Raw genomic sequence first — 23,300 nt, 5'->3', positions numbered from 1 at the left:
TTTTGACACCCATCTTAGTTAAGCCCTTATATTAAAGGAGATGTGCCTATCTCAGTTGCCCTATATGAGATTTGAGCACCAGCAAATGCAAAATGATGTCTTTGTTACAACTGGAAATTGATTGTCCACACATTGCCAATATCACTCTCATGTCCAAACAGAATTATTGGTGACAAAGACAGCTGGTAGTATCCTGTGGACATACATACCCCAAAGTGTTCACCTCAGGAAACAAACTCCACCTCCTGCTGGGAGGATCTGCAGAGTCACATTGCAAAGGGATATGTATACAGGGAGAAGAATTGCAGCCAGGTTGCAAACAAATGACCACAATTAACAAAGTTGGAAGAACCTCATTTACCCTATAATATGATGGCTTCACCTGGTGAATTTTTAAAAAGGTTATTGTGGGGAAGAGGGTAAGAAGAGATGTAGGAGAGAACCTTTGTGTTGGTAAAACCACTTGCAAATGCAAAACAGCAATAGTTTGAGAAAATGGAGAAATGGAAGCAGAGTGTGTTCCTTTCTAGCAGGGATGATGATGCCCAGCTTCCCCTGTTCTCCATGTTTATACAAAATTGAAGTTCTTGACCAAAGCCCTGACAGACACAGGACTAGTTCAGAAGCTGGAATTCCAACCTGGCTTTACCTGCCATCTGTGAGTTTAGATAGTTAATGTCCCACTTGCAGATTCTTGTAATTTTATATTCTCATATATGTTCACTAAGTGCCTCAGGGATCCAGACATTTTACATATGTCATCTTATTAAATTGATAATTAAAGAACCCTCTGAGATAGCTGTCATCCACACTTAACGTGTGTACGCACTGAGGCTTAGAGCCCTCCACTGACTAGCCAGAGGCCACAGAAATAGTCATTGGCAGAGCCTTGGCTCTTTAAATCACTTTCCATTATTCTGCAGTGTCATACCATGATTTTGTACATTCCCTTGGATTGTACAGTTTGATGCTAACGCTTTATGTTGATAATACAAATGTCAGAATCTAACTCATTGTGAAATAATTATTGCATTACAAAAACAAAAGAAAGATTCCTTTAGAAACCCCAGGATATGTAAATACTTATTTGTGGACCCCTGACTCCATAGAGAGCAGGTACATTTAAGAGAAAGTATTAGAATCCTCTGCCAAATGAAGATCAATTGGCAATAAAGATAAATTCGATTTACTAAAATTCCCACAAAACTTTGCAAGATTGCCTGCATTGGGGGGCTCACTTAGAGAAAATAGCCTTTCCTCTTTGCACTAGATGCTCTCTACTGGCCTGAGTCTGTGCCCTGCCAGGTGTTAACACATTTTGTATCTCTCCTGGTACCTAGCCTCAAGCTTGCAGACAGAGAACTCCAGCCTCCCAGCCAGACAGTCCTGAGCATGAACCCCAACTTTATTGGAAACTACCTCTGTAGCCTTGGGCAATTTATTCAGCTGAGCCTCACTTTCTCCAGCAGTAATATGGAATTGATAATGTTTATGGAGCTGTAAATATTAAACAAGATGATGCAATTAAATCAACTTGCTCAAATGCTAAGTGCTATTGATTTATGTTTCCCCATGCATTTTTTTCAGCACAAGCCTGCAGAAAATAAAGCACAGCAGGCAGACTACAGTAGGACCTGACTTTAGTTATTGTTCTTTGCCATTTGTGTTTTCCACATTTACCCCCACATACACGCACATATATACACACTTATTTACAAAACGATGTCATGCAATGGAAAAATAAAAAATACGCTCTTGTGGCATCCAGCAATGGAGTTCTAACCCCAACCCCTGCTCACTGAGTAACTGGCTGTCCTTACCTCTTCCAGTTGCTCCATCCCATTCAGCTTTGCTTCCAACAATAAAACAAAAATACTGAGACACTAATAATTCCCCTAATGCTATGAGACAGCCATGTAAGAACACCTAGCACAGCACCTGGCATTTGTTTGTGTCCTTGTGTTAATCCCTTTGTCATTTACCAGGAAGCGCGCCCATTTCCAGAATGTCCAGGCAAATAAAAAGTAGGCTTTTTTTCCTTTTTCTCATGTGTTTCTTTTAGGTTTTTCTGCCTCCCTCTCTTTGTTTCTTCAAGGTAGGCACAATCATAGTTGTAAAGCGGCCTCAAGGCTGTCACAGCTTACAGAGGTGCAGCCTTTGGAGCCAGCCCAGTGGGTCAGGGTTGGTCCTAGGCTCCGAGCAGACCTCCGCACTCTGCCCAGGGCCTGCCCTCTGAACAAAATCGAACTATCTGTAGTGACAGTGACGGTCACATCTTTTTCCTGAGGACTTAGAACTAATTGAGAAGTTGTCCGTGTGCATAACGTGCTTCGTGCTGCCTTCTGCTCTATCTTGCATCTGTCAGAGCCCATTTCCCTGGCACTACACGGGCAGTTTGGTAGACTAGATGGATTATTTTGGAATTCCTCCCCTCTGTCAGCAGTTGATAATTTTGTGCCCTTTGTAAAATATCTTCCAGCTTCCAATGGTTAAATGTTTTGAAAGCATTAGATCAGTGATTCTTAAGCTTTTTAGGGTCATGGACCTAAAAGAAAATATGACGGAAGCTATGGACGCTTTTCTTCCTGTCCCCTGAAAATTCTTTTATACACAATATTTTACACACAGTTTCAGGAATTTCATAGGACACCCCCAAATCTGCAGTATAAATGCCAAATTAAGAGTCCCAGCACTAAATAGCATTTGTATTTATAAATGTCTGTGTGGTCAGTATTGTCTAACTACAAGCTAATACCAAAAAGCAGTTAGCAAATGAACACTTGTGTCTAGAGCAACTTTTCTTTTTTAAGGAACCAAATGATTTTTGTCGATCTGATCCATGGGTTGGTGGGATTTGTAGGGAAAGTTGGGGTTCTTAGCAAATAAAACAGATACTTTATTTTACTTATCTATAACAACTAGCCTTGGGGACAAAAATAAAAACACAAATATAATTGAGTGTGTTATCAACAAAACAAACACCATTTGGAGGTTTTAAACCCAAAAAGGCAGCATGCCACCTGTTACGTACATACAAAATACATACATGTATGCACATGCACACACACAGAGTATTGTCATTATCTCAGAGAATGTCCATGTCCTTAGAAGATACATGTGAAATGTTTAAGGGAAAGATATCACAACATCTGCAATTTATTTTAAAATGATTCAGAAAAAAGTATAAATCTGTACATATATTGGTAATGCAAATATAGCAAAATGTTAACAATTGTTGACTCTAATGGTGATTATAAGTGTCTTGATTGTACAACTTTGAACTTTTCCTATGTTTGAAATTTTTCATTATAAAAAGTTGTAGAAGGAATACACATTATTTTAAGAGGAATGTCAACATAATCACAACCTTTTGCTTTTAGATTGGATTTTCAGCAGTCAGTTGGAGAGCATCATTTTTCAAGCAATTTGGAATCCTGTCCAAAGATATCCAATGTTATTATAATTTAATAAATAGTAGATTGTTTAAAAAAAAGTAAAAGAGGGAAGGAAAGCTTTTCAGCAGTGCTGTCTCACAACATTATATGATTACTGTCAGCATTTAAGATGTTCCCTAGCAGTAAGCTTGTGGGGTGGGACCAACTGTGCAACGAAGCATCCAGAGCTGTCTTGAGAAGTCGCCAGTGGCTAAGGCCAAGGCTTCAGAGCTGGCGGTAATCAGAAAGAAAGCTTTTTCCACCAGGGTATTCCCTGTGTCATTTTTCCCTAACTCCGAAGCAGGTTTTTAATTCCAGCACTGAAAACAGTGGTGAATATTTGGCCAAGAAGATGGAGCTGACTATAATATCAGTATTTCCTGGCTCCATTCAACAGTGATGCAGTTAGGATTCCCAGAGCACGTCTTCTCCATTTCTGTTTCAGTGAGGCTACATCTGTTTTCAGTAGCACACAATTTCCGTTGTGCTATTGACAGATAACAGATAAGATGTGTCCTAGGAGACCACAGCCACTGTCTGGAACCAGAATTTTTATTTTAAGACCTGAACCTCCAGTCTCATCAGTACATTATTACTTCATCAGCAAAAATAGAGCACTGTCCTTACTTAACGGCAGATCTCAATTTCAAGTCTATTTTTTCTCTTTTACACTTTGTCTTTATAAGATTAGAAGGATGCATGATGTTGTAAATAATAGTTTATTTTTAAATGTCACATACTCTTTGTTCAAAGCAGGGTGATTGAGTAAGAAAGAACTATTTCTGTAAATAGTTCTATGACGATGAAATGGCTCATGTTCTAATCCACAGTTCTACATGGAAGGTGAATTCAGAGTGTGCTTTATGTTTATTTGGGGTATGAAAAGAGAGTGACGCCTTGGAGCGAGGGAAGTATAGATAGTAAGAGGATGTGGTTTCAGGTCAGACTTCCTGCATTTCAATCCCAGTACTTCCACTTACTATCTATATGACTTAGGCCATTTAATAAACCCCACTAGGCCTTATGCTACTGATGTTTAAAATGGCTATAACAACAATTGGACATTCATAGGCAAAACAAAGTAAAACATTGTTCTTGACCTAAGTATCATACTTTTACAACAAATAAATGTAAAACAAAAAACTATAGAACTTCTAGAAAAAAATAGAAAATCTCCATGACCTACAACTAGGTAAACAGTTCTTAGACTTGACACCAAAAAGCACAATCCATAAAAGGAAAAACTGATAAATTAAGCCCTATTAGAATTAAAAGCATTTGCTCTGTGAAAGACCCTGTTAGGAGGATGGGAAGAGAAGTTACATACTGGGAGAAAATGTTTGCAAATCACATATCTGACAAAGGACTTGTATCTAGAATATATAAAGAACTCTCAAAACTTAGCATTCAAAAAATTCAGTTAGAAAACAGGCAAAAGACATGTACATGCATTTCACTCTAGAGGATATGCAGATGGCAGAAAAGCACATGAAAAGATGTTGAACATCAATAGCCATTAGAGAAGTGTACGTTAAAGCCACAATAAGATATCACTGCACCTATTAGAATAGCTAAAATTTAAAAAATAATGATGTGCAGTACCAAACACTGGCAAGGATGAGGGGAAACTGAATCACTCATATGTTGTTGGTAAGAATGTAAAATGGTACAGCTACTCTAGAAAATAATTTGGTGGTTCCTTTTAAAATTAAAAATATACTTACCATATGACCTAGGAGTTGCACTCTTGGGTGTATACCCCAGAGAAATGAAAACTTGTATTTCATGTTGAAAATTGTGCATGAATGTCATAACAGCTTTACTTGTAATAGCCTAAAACTGGAGACAACTCAAATGCCCTTCAATGGGTAGATGTTTAAATGAATTGTGGTACATCCATACCATGGAATACCACTCAGCAATTAAAAGGAACAACTGATGTATTCAACCAGCTTGGATAAACCTTAAGGAAATTATTCTGAGTGAAAAAAGCCAATCTCAAAAGGCTGCATACTTCATGGTTCCACTTATATAGTATTCATGAAATAGTAATAGAGATAGAGAAAAGATTAGCAGTTGCCGGGAGCTAGGAAAGGAGGGAAGTAATGAGTGTAAATATAAAAGGGTATCAGGAAGTAGTCTTTTGCAGATGATATAATTAAGTATCTTGATTTCAGTGGTGGTTACACAAATCTATACATGTGATTAGATTGCACAGAACTGTATGTACATATACATGCACACACAAGTGAGATCTGAATGAACTCAATAGATTGTACCAATGTCAACTTGCTGGTTTTCATATTGTACTAGAGTTATTCAAGATGTTATTCATCTTGTGATTTGAGATGTTAACATTTCTTTGCAACTTCCTGGGATCTGTAATTATTTCAAAATAAAAGTTTTTTTTTAATATTTACTGATAGTACCTACTGCCCTATGAGGATTAAATGATTGGTAGCACAATATCTCATATGTAGTAACTGCTCAATAAAAGTCAGCAAGGGTTTTCTATATTAACTGTTCCTGTGGCTACTTAATTGGAAGAAATGTTTTAGAATAGAGATTTAAACTAGAATGCAAGCTCTGTGAGCACAAGGATTTGGGCTTTGTTCACTATTATATCCCCATTCCTAAAACAGTGTGGCATGTGGGAAAAGCTCATTAAGTATGTAATGAAGAATGAATGAATGAGTAGTTTTGGAGATACCATGAAGAAGGATTTGGCAAATAGAGCAAGAGGGAATGAAGTGGGTATATCCAGGCTAGGACTCAGATAAAAAGGCAATTTGCCTGGATTGCCTAAACCTGAGAGAAAAGAATGGGCATCAAAAGTGAGCTGAGAAGATGTTAAGGTTAAATTTGTATCCATATGTGACTCTCACTAGCCTAAACTATCAGTCTTAGAGGAATAATTGAGAAGGTGACTGTCCTCATGTCAAGCCCCTTCGGTGGGACTCCTGGTCCTTGCCAGGCATTCTCTTTTTCCAGGGTGCCTGGTGTCCCATGTGAACCCTGACAGAACTCATCCTTACTGTTCTCCACTTCACTACATGACGACCCTATTCCGTGCAGCCCTTCAGCCAGCCAAAAGAGACCACCACTACAGCATTCTCCTCTACCATTAGTATTATCGGTCCGGTTGGACCACTGTTCCGGTTTGCTAATGCTGCAGGAATGCGAAACACCAGAAATGGATTGCCTTTATAAAAGGGAATTTATTTGGTTACTCAGTTACAGTCTTAAGGCCATAAAGTGTCCATCAATAAAGGGTACCTTCACTGGAGGAAGGCCATTGGCATCTGGAAAACCTCTGTTAGCTGGAAAGGCATGTGGCTGATGTCTGCTGGCTCCCAGGTTGCCTTTCAAAGTGGTGTTCTCCAAAATGTCTGCATCAGCTTTCAATGGCTGTCTTCAAAATGTCTCTCAGCTCCAGCTCTCTATGAGCTCCTTCTGTCTGAGCTTATATAGTGCTCCAGTAAACTAAACAAGGCCCTCACTGAATGGGCGGGGCCACACCTCCATGGAAATTACCCAGTCAGAGTTATCACCTACAGTTGGGTGGGTCACATCTCCATGGACACTGAACCAATCGGCTTCAACCCAATCCACACTAATATGTCTGCCCCCACAAGACTGCATTAAAGAATATGGCTTTTTCTGGGGGGCAAAAAATATACAAACCAGCACAACCACCAAAAGGAAAGACTGACCTTTTCAGGTCAAAGGTCCCATGCCATGGTGTTTGGCCACAAGGTTCCATGGGCTAAGCCAAAGAATAGTCAAAAGATATCATTCTGCATTAGTCGAAATAATTTCTGCTGACCATGACCTAAGCCCCAACTCTTTTCTGTGTGAGCATCCTCCTTTCTTACAAAGATCTTTTAATTGATAGTTACAAAGTGGTAGGACTAGATCTTCTGGGTGCTAGCATGCTGGTAAGGCAAAATAAGAAATATTAATGATGTTTAAGACACCCACATTCAAGAACCTCACAATTCCAACTAAGCAGGCAAAATGGCAAACACAAAGCAATCAGGAATGAATGCAAAGTGCTGATTCTAAATAAAATACGAGTTCAGAGAAGGTAGGTAGGTATTATATTATTGCACTTCTACAGGTATGAGGCATTAATGACTTTGTCAGACAGCACATATCCCAGATACCCTGGTCGAGAATAGTTAAGCAATGAACCACTACTGTCAAATGCAACAGGAAAGCTGAGTGTTAGACTGAGAAGAAGCCATTTGCCCCCAGCGTCATATGTGAGCATATGGGCTAATTAAACAATTATAAGGTCTCATTTCACTTATTTAATTAGTAGGCATGTATTGAGCATCTAGCTCTGCCATGCCAGGTACTGTAGAAGAATACAAAGATGGGAAAGGGCATGGTCTCTGCCTTCCGAAGAGTTCAACTGTAGTGGGAAAGTGAGAGATGAAACAAGTATTACAAGAGAGTGAACTAGGGAGGAAATGGGGGAGAAACACAGAGTGTGAACGGAATGTGGAAGTAACCAAGCAGTATTGGAAATGAATGCGGCTGTATCCCGCTTGAAACCCATCTCTGTGACATGAATGATGTTTGGGTGCTCCTGGCCTCTCTTGAGAACAGAAGAGTAGATCAAGAAGTGGGAACAATTATAGGTATATTTTCAACAGAAAGTATTATATACAGTATTTGATACTTCTGCCCTTTATTATTTTCCCCAACTTTATATTGGGTTTACATGATATTCATTTGCTTCCAGGAAATTCCAAAACTGAATTCATCAAATCTGGTATCTGTATGTTTCTGCATGGATGGAAATTGTGTTGGGTCATGTAGAGATTAGATACTGGTTTGATGCAAGTGAAATTTCTAGGGTTGGAAGTTAAAATGTGATGGAGAATCAAATCTGTTGTGCTAATGAGCTTATACTGTTTGTTTCTAGGATACAATAAATATGGAAGGTAATATCTGAATTACGTAGTTACCTTCTATTCAAATTACACTATTTTCTTTAGAATTCGTGGTTTCTTATTTTTTAAAAATCTTAAACCTGTTAACCTTTTAAAATTATATATTAGCAAGAAACTTTGTCAATAATATTGAAGAAAATTAAACCTATAAAGACCTTTCACACTTCAATTTTATACATCTCAAAATGCTCTTTAAATCTCTATGTTGCATTTTGCCGTGTATTGATTTTAATGGATACCGTCGTGTTCTTTTATTTGCTTTATATTCTTTGCTAGCTTCTCTCCAGAATAGAGCATATATTAAATCATGGATTAATAAATTAATCATAAAGTGTGATTTCAGAAGTGATGGTTAGCCCACAGTGAATCCACCTAAGTATATCTTTAAATACAACACTGAAGTTTAAATGATCTAACTGCTGTCCTTTCTGTCTAGTTAATCTCATGATAATAAATATATTCTGGAATGTAAACTCCATAAGGACATGGATTTTTGTCAGTTTTGGTAACATCTGTATCCCTAGAACCTAGGAGAATCTCTGGCATATATAGTAAATGCCTGATAAATATTGGTCAAATAAATGAAGGCATTGCTATTCACAGTCTCCCATTGATGCTTCAGACACTGGAATGATTATTTCATTTTCTCAGCTTATTCTTTCCTTGAAACAAAGAAACAGCACTAGTCCTTCAAGTGTCGGAAATCAAAAATTGAAGACAGGACCCACCATGCTTCCAAATGAACTAAATATAAACTCATGTTGTACCAGCTCCGTGATAAATGGGACCACCAGGGGGCCCCACTCCCTCTCTCCACCCTCAACCCCCGCAACCGTGTATTGCTGAGCTAAGGACATTCCTTAATACAAGTCCACTTGATATATGAGTAAACTAATTTGCAGTGTTGCTTGGACCTATGCTATCGTGAAAGTCATAAAAAGCATCTCCTTGACTTTCAAGAGACAAATAATAATGGAAATTCATGACAACTATAGGTGAGAGTCTAAATAATAATGCTGGAGGAGACAAAAGACAAGAAACTAACCTCTATACTTTCCCTACTCTCTGTTCATTTTCATACCAAAATGAATGCAAATAAAATCTCCTTCTGAATTCACAGTAGTTCACTTGGCAACTATTTTCTGGCCTCCGTTGGAAATCAGAGCTCATAAATAGTTCTTAATATACATAAACTACATAAACTCTTCCTACTGTATTTGAAATTCTAGTGCCTCCTGTCTATTCCCCATAGGCCACTGCAAGAAAAATCCCACTTTTTTGATTGGGAGGCACTGAGTTCACGTCCCAGATTGACCACTTTACGCCTACATGGCCTTGGATGAATTATCCAACCTCCATCAGCTTCAGTGTCCTCGGGTATTAAAAGGGAGTGGGTGGGGTTAAAAATACCTGTTATTGTGAGGATTCAGTAAGATGTTAAATACAGAACACTTGGCACATCCTGAGGCTTTCAATTAATATTATACATTATTCCTGGAATCTGCTTGATTTGTGTGACACGTTGTTCTGTGATTTGTTCAGCACCTGCATTTGTTGGACTTTCTTTTTTAAAAATCACATCCTCTTAGACACTCTTTCCTTAAAAGAAGTAAGCCATTCTGGATTCTTTACTATCAAAGGAAATTTGTGTGATTAAGGTCAGAACACCACCAACAGATTGTGTTTGATTGACATATCAAGATGGTTCATTAGCTATTGTGAGAATTGCTCAGACAATACAACAAAGTATATTAGCAACATCTGGATTTTTCAGAGGAAAGCGAGAGATGGCAGCATAGTTGGGTTGTTAATCTCTAAATAAGTGAATTAACACTGGTGCTTAGGATCTCAAATACAGAAACAGCCTAAGGCCTTCCTGTTTCTCTCTCTCCTTTTGTAAAATGGGGTAACTGTCTTCTGTGTACCTACTTAATAAGATTAAATAGTCCTTTAAGGTCTTCAAGGGGCAGATGTAAATAAACATCATTACTATTAATTTAGCCAGTGCAGCAAGCAGCTGAGGAGCTTTGGTTACCGAACACAAGGGGCCCACAGACCCAACCTTGCCTGAGCCGACTTGCTCATCCCTGCTTCCTGGTCGAATTCACTGGAGCAATCGTTTTAAGTTGCCGCATCAGGACTGTGGAAGGCACGGAGGGATCTTACAACTTCCAGGATGATAGGAGGGATTGGGTGTGTAACACACACCTGTATAGCTTACCAATTCTGTGAGAAGCATTTAAAATTCCTTTGTGAAGTTCTGTGCTAAGGCCCAGTGAGGCATGAGACAATTATTTGGGATGCAGGAAGAAAATATTAGGACTTCTCTTTATTTTTATCTTTAAAAAAAAAGAGGGAAAATTAATCCATGCTTACTTAGTGGTTGAAAATAGCACATGAGTTAGACATTTGCATTATGTGTGTGTGTGTGTGTGTGTATGTATGTTACTTGCTTATTGATAATGGTGTATAATCATAAAAGTTTGGAAACTGGTTAAATACAATTGTGTGGATTTCAGCAAGTCAGTTATAGTCACCTTCCAGTTCTGCATCCTGAAGTTACCCTGGTTCCCTTGTTTACTGAATATTCTCAGATTGTATTTCCTGACAGTCTTAGAGAGGGTTATTTATACAGTTGTGTCATCTCATCTCCTATAAGTAGCTGCATTCTCATGGGGTAAACTTTGTTCCCAGTTGTAAGGGGACCTTATTTCACTCTTGGTCCAAATTAATGATTCAACAGATATCAACACACTCGGGTTCTTGCACTGGACATGTTCACAAATCATGGCTGTGCAGCCTGCCCTCCTAGCTGCAGAGAACCTCTAGTCGAGAATACCACCCAGAGAAAGAAAAGGGTCCAGCAGAAATGACCCTCACAACTCAGCCTGTAGGCTTTCTCATGCAGGTATTTCCATTTTCTGCTTGCAAACAGCATCCCACCAAGTGAAAGTGTTGACCAGAAACTTGTAGAATTTCAGAATGAGAGGAGGGATCCTTTTGGTTCAGGCCTGGGATCTGCTTTGTCTGGATCCTCCAGCCCCCACAACTTCCTGATTGAAACCAGGCTCACTAAGGTGTACGGGATATAAAATGCTAAACTTGCCTTGCCACCACTTTATCATTGAGACAGTGCTGACTCATGGGTCAGGGCCATAGCCAGAAGCCAAGTCGGAGAAATATAATCTGTTGTATCACCTCCTCCTCTCACAGCTGCCAACTTGGATGCCCAGTTAGCCACCCCCCAGTGCCCTGAATCAATGGAGTTTTCCCACTTCCCGTAGAAGCTGCCCCTTTTCCTAGTCCAGTTCACAACCCTGAACCTACTTTTGTCATATGATGTCTCCCTTGTGGTTCCTAATAATGATGATGATAATAAAGCTAATACATCATGCTTCCTGTATACCACACACTGGTCTAACTAAGCGCTTTACGTGTACTGACTCATTTAATCCTCTGAGGGGAGGTTCTATTATTATCTCCATTTTCCACAAGAGGAAAGTACGACAGAGAGCGGTCCAAGGTCACACGGCTAGGAAGTGACCCAAATGGTTGAAAATAAACCAGAGCAGTCTGACCCTGAAATTCCATATTCTTAATCATTACATGACGCTTGTCTTCCTACATTATTTCTTCTCTTGTACTACTAATGAAAAGGCAAAATGTTGTTCCTTAACTGTCACTAAACAATTTCTCTTCTGTTCTCTCCATTTCTTAGGATATCTGTTCTTGGCTGAAATTTTTTCCTATTGTCCCACATATTTCATGATTATGGGAATTATTCAAGCAAATGATCAAAAGGTTTTGCTTCCAAAATGAGAGCTTCCATTACCACACCACACTGATGGTTTCTGCCCTGTCTCTCCATTCCAATGTATTTTTCTTAAATCAGAGTTGTGAAGTGGGTATTCCTGCATCCTGGGCTGCCACCTGGAGCAGTTGTCATTAATCTTTGAAATTCCTAGTTTCCCTAAGGACAATGACAGCAGGATAATTACCCAGCAACCAGTAGCAAAAGCAATTTGAATTTAAATCTCTAAGTATTTCTCTCCTCAGGAATGTATTTAATCCTTTCCATCTTAATGTTTTAGGGAGTATGTTGACAATAAAAGGAAGTAGAGAGAGATGATTTTCCATCTAATTAAGAGGTAGTAGGATTTCTTTCCTTTTCAATTTCAGAAATGAGTCTTTTCACCTTTTATCTAGCCTTCTGCAGGGTCTGGAGTTCATTTATCTTTAGCCAAGATTGTGAACATTTCTGTTTATTACAAGGAAATGTATTGAAAGAAAAAGGGAACATCAGCTCACTCTTCCTTACTAATTTTTTCAGTGGAGATCAGTCATTCTAATTGTCACTCACCCAACCTGACTAACTACTAAGACATTAAAATTAATGTCAGTTACATGCTGGATTAATATTTCTAATCATTGGCACATTTGTTTTGGATCACATTTATGACAAAATTATTACATGTTTAAATTTGCTTTCATTGACTTTATATACTGCTTTTAGGTCCTTGGGACAATGAATTTAGGCACATTTTGCAAGATTTGGTGGAAGGTTATGGTGTTGAAAGTTTATCGTTCTAACTTGCTTTTGTGACACATTGCTTATTCTTTATGTCTGATGCTGGCCAGGAAGCCATTGTGTATTTTTCTGTTGGCATATGAAATCTTCACAGTGACCCATTTGATTTTGTCATTTGCAGGTAGGGAATGCCTGAATTACTGTGACTGATCAGGTCTGTGAACCAGGGGTGTGTTAGGATTCTTTTGCTGTGTAGCCATGAGGAAACCAGACTGTGCACTGTTTGCCTAATTTTGTGTGTTTGTGTATGCAATTGTGGGCTAAGACTCTGTGCAAAGGTCACATCAAAATTACACTTTATAGTTAGTGAAATTAGTTCTCAGTCAGTGGCTTGTAAGGATCAGAGGAAGAAAGAAAATTTAAGAACTTGTGAATAATTAATAGAATTAAAATGCTTTGTAAATGAGCTATGTATTTATTATCTGAAAAAAAAAAAAAAATGGGGCACTTACAAAAAAACCTATCAAGTAAGTACCAAAATTATCATCTAGAATGGGGCTTTCCACGAGAGAGAACAATAGATATTAATGACAGTATTCCAGTAGCTCAATTTAAGGGCAAACACCACATGACTAACTTGGAATAATTAGAGAGAGGGCCAGTTTAAATTAAAGAAAGAGTTGAATTACAGAATACTTTCTTTTAAATAAAAGATGTATTACTTAATTCATGGCCCAGTACATGCCCTGCTTTCATAAATGGAGATGAGGGTCTTCATTGGCACACCACCCCATAACTTAAGACCCTTTGAATTCTCTTAAATAATCCTCAAGAATTGCTGTTTATGCTACAGATTGGATTGACATTATCTTTTCAATAGCTGGCCCTGCCTTTCAGCTTGAGCATCAGGAATTGGACTTTCACATTAGTACAGCCCAAAGGGATGGTATTTTTGGTGTGTTAAAAATTAAGGGGATTAAAAAAGCAATATGCATAGTAAGAATGCCAAGATTAATCCTCAAAGTCATGTTAGTCTTCCTTTGGAGAAATTGGCTTCTGTAACATTTGATGGGTTAGAATAAACTTGCCAGATATTGAATGGCCTGAAAATAAATCCACAAAGTTCCCATAAAGTTCGCTAACCACCATGTGACTAAATTCTGTGGTTAAAAACACTGCGGCCCGTAAGTATTGGCTGTGCACACACAGATCATTTCCTTTGCTGCCTTCGCTAGTTATTTCAGTCTAATTAAAACCCCTTAAAATTGAATTCCTAACATAATCAGCAGTAAATTGACACGACCACGAGGCAGCTACAGGATGCAATTAGTGAGAGGCTAAGTAAATCAGGTGAGCATAAGGGCTACAGAAAAAGAAAATCCAGGGGGTGTTTTAATGGCCTCAGCTGCCATTTATGTGTATATCTGAATTTGCATGTTATGACCTAATATATATTCATGTCTGCAAATCACACTTGAAAGAAAACTAATGATGTGAAATTCTGCTGACATTAAACAGTGGGGAATTTTGTAAAGGATTTCAGACATTCTCTGCATTCTTTTTTCTTTGAAGGATCTATGTACAAGGCATTTTCTTTCCACTTCTTGGGTATTATGATTCTCCTTACTTGTGAGGGGAAAAAGGAAGTTCACAGAATAGATATTTCTTTCTTTCAGACCCAAAGACAGATTTGGATTTTTTTTTCCTTCCTCAATATTTCTTTTAAAAATATACTATTTTAAAACTCAAACTCTCAGCTGGTGATATATTGGCTGTTATGAAGGCCACCCTTTTCTCTCCTCAATTTCATCCTGTTCCTTCATGTTCTGTGGTAGAACAAAAATAGATCACTGTGATATCAATACCAGCTCAAAATTATTTGTCTCCCATTTAGCCACAAGGTGTAAATTTCCTAACTGAGTAGGCGTGCTCTGACAGTTAATCTCGATATATGTCCAAAGGCTGAGCTCACTGCACTGGATAATTTCCCTGGGGGATTGTTCTGTAGAATGCGGGGCCATTTGTTGAGCTGTCTGATGTGGAAGGAGAGAAAATGAAAGAACTCGCCAGAGAAAAGTGGGATCATTCTGTGCAGTTCAGAGCAAAATGGAAATCAAAGGACAATTTCAGGTCCACTCCAGTTCCCCAAGCATGTTCTTGTGAACTGGGGCATCAGGGATGTTTTCTTATTAATGTTTTAGGGAAGTCACTGAGAGAGTGTCCTCAAATCAGGGGGTTCTGGCAAATTTAGTGAAGCCCATGGACTGAGCTTAGGAATAACCACCAATCCAGGCTCCTTCTCTTGGTACCTGAGGCTTACAAGTTTTTTGAGAGCCTACAAAAATGTTTGAAACCAGAAGAAAAAATAATGCATTGGTATTAATCCCCAAATCCAAAAAAGTAGCTGCAAAAATCAAAATTATTAAATGTTTAATTGTCTACAAACTATTTCATATCAACTTCAATTTCATATCAACTTCATTAAGTATTAAATTCTTTGTCTTTAAAATTATATTACATGTGAAAACAAATCATGGATTCAATTTTCTTGCTTTCTAAGATTTCTGAGCATGCATAGTCATTGCCGAGAAAACAATCATAGCCAACCATAAGTAAAATGAATTGTACGTAGGCAAATACTTTTTAATTTATTTTTTATTAGGCAAGTTGTAGGTTTACAGAAAAATCATACAGAACTTAGGCAAACAATTTCAAATGTAAAATTGTAAGATTTGTTTCCATTTTCTTTACACAAAAATGTATATTTGATGGATGTGGAGACATTTTAATGTGTTTTATATGATGTGTATGGAAGGAACTAAAAAAGAAAGAGCACCTCAAGCCCGTGAAGGTTTTAAAACAGCTCTACACCATCTATTCTTCTCCAAGTGTGTGGTTATTCCTGAAGGTGCAGGTTGGCTTAGACTCTAACAGGGAGGGCCGAGACAGAGAGGAGGGTTCCGGTTTGTTCTTGCTGTATGCAGCTGTGGTTGAGTGAAGTGAAAAGGCGATGGTCTGAGCATGAGAAAATTCACACAAGGAGTATGTTTTCCAAGGCACCTGTACAATATTGGACAGAATGGTGCCTGGTTCTCATGAAGGAGAGTTCATATCGAGTTGGGGAAGCATAGCCCTTGGTAGAATTCCAGTTCTCCCTTATCTGAGTTGTGTTCTCTCCCATCAGATGATCAGACTCTCATGTGGCCTTGTGTTCTAGTCAACTTTTTCCGACTTGACAGAGATTTCCGTTTTTAGAAATGGAAACAAATGATGGGGGTAGGGAGAAGGTGGGTTATCTGAATCGCATGTGGGGCTATGAAGGCTGATTTTCTCCCAAAAGTCATGGAAAGTGACATGTCCATGTAATCCTGTGCCCCAGCAATAACCACTAATAACAGTTTGGTGTAATTCTTGCAGAGTTTTTTTTTTTTCCTTTACATATACTGAAGTAGTATTAATTTATTCTTTTTTATAAAATAGAGAAATAAGTATTTTAAATGTTTTTTATTCCCTTAACATATATCTTATTTTTTCCATTATATGTCTGTGTCATAATTCGTTTAACTGCCCTCTATCACTGGACATTTGGGTTGGTCCTTCAACTTTGACCTTACAGGAGAATATAGCATGTGCCTAAATAAATTGTTATATATTAACTAGAAATAGATGCCCTTAGTTCTCCATGTTTGCTTAACCCATGGCAGGTGCAGAAAGAACCTAATCTTTTCTTATACTGATGTTTGTTATTAAGTGTAAAACCTACAAGTGATTCACTATTTCTTTGTCTTTTGTTTTTGCCTCTTCCTCTTCTGCAGTCATCTACAGCCAGAGATAAGGACGAACAGGCTCTACCGGTAGGAAGCAGTGGCCCCATCTGTACCTACTCTTGTGCTTGTGGAGATTGTGGGGAAGGGATGGGAGGAAGAGGGGAGTATGTTCAACAAATCATTCTCTCCCTTGGAATGTTTAAATGGTTTAAACCACTGCTGTTTATATGTACTCTGTCTACAATTAGTGAAGATTGAATTCTGATATTCACTGACAGTTATTTCTGGGACTAGGTTTCAGAAAGCTTGAATTCTTTCATCCATTTGGCATGGGTTTTCATAGGAATTGGAACAGTGAAATGTTTCCACATTGCATTCCAAGGGATGTTGTGGTGATATTTGGGGCCTTTGTGGGATCTAATGCTTGATATCACTTTTTTCCTTGTATCAGTATGCATGTACTTTTTGGTTGGAAATTTCTTTTGGTCCCATCAAAAGAAATTCTGTATGAGATCTATGTATTCATTATATACATAATGCCCCCAGAAATGCTTTAAGTTCCTCTACAGATGCAATCCTATTCTAATGCAGCTCTCCACAGAGTTCTTCCAGTTTCCCAGAATGAGGACCATAGTAACAGAGGTTATGACAAATTACTAACAACAAACACATTTCCCAGTTCCTAGCCAATTAACACATCACATTTTATATTGTGCAGCATGGCAAGGAAATGACCTTTGGAGTTCTTGTGTTCAGCTGTCAAATAGTGATTACATTTCAATTCTTCAATCTCCTAAACTTGCCCCTAAAATCTTTTAAACCCTAATCATCTGAGAATCACTTATAACCAAATAACACAATGTGTTACAATGTTTCAGAATTTTATGGCTGAAAGGACTAGTAATGAAGATACACGTATGACCCCGTGCTTTCTTGTGCAATGACTCATGGCAATCACTGACAGCCCATATGATCTGGAACAGGCTAGGGGGACAGACTGGCCCCTTCTTTTGAGGACCTTGTGGTCTGATTCACCATAGAGACACCAGTAATCCTCTGCTTCTTTTCCAACCCCTGTTGAGTTGAGAATATAATTTCTAGCAGTGTATCAATTATAACAAATCACAGAAGGAAAGTTAGGTTCCTCCATGTATCTCATGCTTAGATTTTACCTGTACTTCAAGCTCACTATACTATTGCTCAGTGTTCTACAAAATAAGAGACCTTATTTTGGGCAATAGTTTGGCAACACTGCCCAAGTAAAGCAGATTTGGCTGCTGTTAGACTTAGATATCTGATGTGTGTCTTAAATCTCCAAAGGTGGGCAGGTCTAGGATGTAACTTCCCAAATGTATTTGATCACAGTGTCTTTTCTGGGACTTTTCTTGGGAAAGCCCCTTCTGGGACTGGAGTGTGATAGAATTTTTAGGGAACCCTATACTGTAGCTGGTTGAAAGAGTTAGTGGGAAATAGTATTTAATTTTTACCTGACCCCAGAAAAATTTCACGTTAGGTTTTGGACCAAAGTTCAATAAGAACTTAACTCTCTTAAGTTTCCTTCCCTCCTCTCTTACATCTGCCTTTATACAAAGTTTGACTGCTTCTGAAGCATCTTTCCCAGGGATAATGAGGAAAAAATAGCATACAGTTAACCAAAGGAGGGAAAAAGCAGTTTCTAGTCAGGATAAAAATCAGTTTTGGGATTTGTTGGACTGTTTTCCTTGGAAAATTTAAAAAAAAAAAAAAAAGTTTGTTGGTAAACTCATCTCTAGAAGTTCATTCTTAATCAGTTCCATTATTTGGCCCAAGGATCACACCTAGTAGGAGTTTATACAAAAGGAACTCCCTTGAATTTGGGACGGTTCTCCATTGATTCATGAAAGGAGGTTTTGTCTCTTCAAATTCCATTTCATACAAAACATAGGGCTTCCTAGATTAGAGCCATGGTCCCCAGGGTGGATCTAAGATACCCCAAAGATGTGTAAGAGGATCCTTTGTGGGGGAGGGCAAGAACCAAATATGAGCACCTCTATAATTTCTTTCAATGTCCTTATTCTTAATGTCTACTTTTTCAAATGTTTTAGAATATATAGATGTGCTCATGTGTGTATACACATGCATATGCGCACACACATACTAAAAAAATTTTACTGATGGGATGTACAATCCAAAAAGACTAGTCATTAATTTAGAGAACAGCCTTTGAGTGCAGCAGACCTGAGACCCATTCTTCTATTCTCCACTTTTTGTCTGTGTGACTTGGACATGTCATCTCACTTCTCTGAGATTAAGTTTCCTCACCCGTCTAAGGGAAAAATAACAGTACCTACTTCATAGGGTTCATTTTGAGAATGATATGAACTAATGGATGTGACGCATATAGCACATTGCCTGTAATTGACTAAGCTCTCAAAAAAAAAAAAAATAGTAGCGATTAATTCATTTAGTAGAAGAGGATGTGAGAAAGGCATCCCTTTCTCAGGGGTTGACATGTACTCCGAAAGTCTTTTGTTCAGTAGTGTGTGATCGTGTGACAGAAATGGATGGCCACCGGCCTAGTTAGCATCTTATCTGTTAAGCACTTGCTTTTCATTTCTGATAACTAACAAACAGCCTCTCTGTCTGATTTCTCTGCTCAGGCTAAGCCGCGTCTCCAGCGAGGCGGGAGCTCTGCCTCCCTTCACAACAGTCTCATGAGGAATAGCATCTTCCAGCTCATGATACACACCCTTGACCCGCTTGCTGAAGGTAAGCCTTGGGCTTTGGTTCAGAAGCTTGTTTGTTTCTTAGATATATAATATTGAGTATGTAAAAAAACAAAAAGGGTTCACTTCACAAAGCACATGTTTCTGCTTCTGTTACACAAGCGTCTGCTGGAGGAAGCCCTGGCCCTCTGACATGCTTTATCTGCCATGGCTCAATTCATGATTGGTGACTTTTATACCAGGAATAGGATCTGTGGTCCTTGGGACTGATTCCGTCTTTTGAGGCCTCCAGCATAAATATAATTCAAAATGAGATCGAGAGGATGGAAAGGTTTCCCTCCCTTCCAGATGGCGTAACAGTTCTCTTTTATCATCTTTCCTGAAGATTCAAAATGAAGTTGTTTGTGAAGCTGAATTGTATACCTTAAAGAGAGAGAGAGAAATTGCATGACTTAGGAGGATAGTGACTCATTTGGGAATGATGTTTGCTGCAGAACAGTGATGTTATATTGGTTCTTTGGCAACTGGAGGGTGGGAGGTGAGCATCTAAGAAGAAGCCTTCTCTAAGACAATTCTTAGAATCAGCCCTTGGAGACCCAAAGTCCTGTTTCACCTCCAAGGCTGACTCCAGTATTGAGTTCTTCCAGTTTTATTCTTTCACCATCAAGCCAAATATATCATGATTCTTAAATTGCACATATATCTTTAAAAAATTAATTCTTCAAATAGGTATCTAATGTATCAAAAATATCAGAGTCATGCCACTGGCCAGGGGTTCAGGTATAACTGTGTCTGTTCTCTCTGTCCCTGGGCCTTGTTTTAATCGAGCCTGATGTTTCGTGGGAGCGGAAGGGAGGATGTTAGTTGCAATCATAGGAAGATTGTGGCCTTGGAACCAGGTCTCTGCTACTGAACGAGGTCACAAGAGCAGATTATTGCATCGTGTCACAAAAATTAGAGCTTTTACCCAGTATCAGGCTTTGCTCAATAATTTCAAAGATATAGGCAATCAAGAGCCTCAGATGAAGCAACGAAAACTCTGGGAACTCCCCAGTCCTATCTTCCTTCATCAGACACACACAGCATTTCATTTCAGTTAGGGAACATCTCCATTTCACTCCCCAGAGAACCGTATCACTGACTTGATAGTGTCCAAGGAGCCATGCTTCACAGATTCTGAGTTCTATTTACTAGAGGTAATCCTTAGTGAGGGCCATCCTAAACAGATGACCCTGTTTGTCCAGAGATCCATTTGATTAGGCCTGGCACCAGGGTCTATTCCCAGAGAAGGGGTGGGTGCACCACCAGCCAGCTGTTGTGACTTCTTCTTCCTGTCACTAAGCAGTTCTGTGACTTTGGGCAAGTTCAGGACTCTCAAGTACTTGGTTTCTTCATCTGTAGTAACACTCAGTTACCTTTGCTTGGCACTTTACCAAGCATGCTTGCACATGTGAACTCACACATCACAAAAACACTTCAAAGCTCAAGGTTATAATCCTCATTTCATAAAATACTCTATTGTCAAAATAGGTCTCAAATTTATCTACTTCTCTCCATCTCCACTGCCAGCACATTATTTTACACCTTCTGCATTGCTTTCTGGGACCATTGCAGTAGCTTCCGAGCTGGACTTCCACCCATATTTTCCACACAGCAGCCCAAGTAATCTTAAAAAGTAAATCGGATTATGTCACTTCTACTTATCACCTGTAGGGGCTTCCCACTACCTTTAGGATTAATGTGAGACCCTTACCATGGTCTACATGATCTGACATTACCACCACCACCACTACCTCTTGCTCCAAACTCAGTTTGACTCACTTTGCCTTAGCCTTTCTGTCCATCAGCTCCCTCTTCCCTGCCTCGGGGTCTTGGCACAGGCTGTTCCTCCTAGCCCCCTCCCTTTCCCCTGCTTTATTCCCACCATTCTGTAACACTCTGTCTAAATGTCCCTTCCTGGCCATTCAATAAAAATCAGGGCCCCCAGTCATCTCTCAGTTCACCGTTTAGTTTTCCCTTATTGTTCATATGACAATTTGTGTGATTATTTAACTGCCTGTCTTCCCTGGGATACAGTAAGTCTGTCCAGAGCAGGGACTCTATTTTTTTCACTAGTTGTCCCCAAGGCCGGGCAGTATCTGGCACATAGTAGCTGCTAAGGCTTAAAAAGATTAAGCAGCTTGGCCCAAGTCATACAATTGACCCAATATTCATATATTAGTAAAGACCTCTAAAGCCCCATGGTTTAAGATTGTAGGTGAATTGTATCTTGGTTATTTTGAGCCACCATCTTCTCTGTCCCATTGCCCTGGAGGACCAAGTGAGAAAAGAAAGGAAGGATTTTATCTGCTCCAACTCAATATGCGCAGGCACCTGGGAATAGTATTTTTGGCAAGGCAGTAGTGTAGTAATTAAGAGGACAGACTCCAGAGCCAGACTTCAAGTCCAACTCCCAGCTCTGTGACCTTGGTAAGTTACTTAACCTCTCAGTACCAATCTGTAAAACAGAGATAATATGTAATGGTATCTACATCATAGGGTTATGTCAGGGTTAAATGTGTGAATATACATAGAGCATCACTGCTTAGTGTATGATAAGTACTCTATACAGGTTTGAATTATTCTGCTTCATTATGTGGGAAAATAGTGTGATTTTTTTATTCAAAATAGTCAAAAAGTTATAGTAAAACAAAGTCTTCCTCCATCAACCCCTCAGTTATCTCCAGAGGAAATCATGGTTACCGATTTCATGGGGCTCCTTCCAGAGATGTCCTGTACATATTCAGCTGAATGTGTGTGTATGTGTGTGCGTGTGTGTCATTGCCCACAGGTCTCCACAATAGAAATTGCTCTGTTTTTTGTTTGGGGGAGTTTAGTTTCTGGTAGGGTTTGTTTTTCAGTTATGCAGGGACAGCTATTTTATGTTTTGTTTCAGTAAGATAAGAGACAGCAAATCTGGGGTTTCTGAGACTCAGAGTTGGGCCATCAGTGATTTTCCAAAACACCTGGCACTTGTGGCGCTGCACTGCAATTAAACTGTTTGTTCCCACTGTTAGCAAGATGCACCTCTAAATCCGGGCTCCTGCTTTCAAGGTTAAACCTCTGCCTGGAAGACGTGAAGGGCTCCAGTGGTGTGAATCTGAGCGAACACTGAGAGCCAAAATCAGTTCAGGACTTAGAACTGATTGGAAAATCAGTGATTAGAAAATATGTAAAGCACTTCAATTCTTTAAAATTGCTCCATAGCACACGGCCAAGAAAACAGATTGCGCTGGGTTTTTCCCCCAAAATTCACAATCATTTTCCTTTCCAAGCACAGCCAAAAAAATTAACCCACAGCTCTCAGAAATAGTCATCTCCCCTTTAGTTTGCATCTAATCACTTGAATTCACACATCCTTGTGCCAAACTATCACCTTTTAACAATGCAAAGCATGCTGGGTGCAAGTTGACGGCATGAGCAGTCAGTAGCTTCCCTATTGCATTAACGGAGAGTCCGGGAGGCTCCTGGCGTTTGCCTAGCCGAGGAGTGCATTGTGTGTGTGAATTTACTGTCAGTGTTCACAAAGGGAAGTATCCAGCTTAATTAGAAAACATCCTGGAGGACTGATGGCCTGTGGAGAGACACTTCCCTTTGTCTCATCTGTGCTTTCATCCAAGATGTTTCCATCTTCCAAAATGCAGTGATAGGGCGCTTGCTGGAAGCCTTAAGCAGTGTTTGGGACAGCCTCTGAGCCTGCGTCACAAGATCCAGCAGTTTGTGTTCTGGGTATCCGTTGCCGTGTGACAAAGCACCTCCTAAGGCTTAGTAGCTTAAAACCACCACCGGCCTCTTAGTGTTGTTCACGATTTTGTGGATCAGGAATTTAGGCAGGATCAGAGGGGTGATTTTTCTTTTCCATGGGG

The 23,300-nt window shown here is 39.2% G+C and overlaps 1 protein-coding gene across 5 annotated transcripts in view; it reads left to right on the top strand.

The window, feature by feature from the left end:
- Nucleotides 1-23,300, top strand: part of SLC24A2 (solute carrier family 24 member 2) — a 281,439-nt gene that overhangs the window by 151,665 nt on the left and 106,474 nt on the right. For 4 of the 5 annotated variants that reach the window (XM_037797269.1, XM_037797267.1, XM_037797270.1 and 1 more), the window contains exons 3-4: nt 16,739-16,777; nt 19,330-19,438. In XM_037797269.1, coding sequence (XP_037653197.1) covers nt 16,739-16,777; nt 19,330-19,438 — 148 coding nt within the window. The remainder of the gene's footprint in view (nt 1-16,738; nt 16,778-19,329; nt 19,439-23,300) is intronic. The other variant, XM_037797268.1, reaches the window with a different exon arrangement.

The sequence above is a fragment of the Choloepus didactylus genome, chromosome 10 (assembly GCF_015220235.1).
Source record: "Choloepus didactylus isolate mChoDid1 chromosome 10, mChoDid1.pri, whole genome shotgun sequence".
NCBI classification, from domain to species: Eukaryota; Metazoa; Chordata; class Mammalia; order Pilosa; family Megalonychidae; genus Choloepus; species Choloepus didactylus.
The sequence above is the reverse complement of the archived record's forward strand: the minus strand, read 5'-3'. Positions and strand labels throughout refer to the sequence as shown.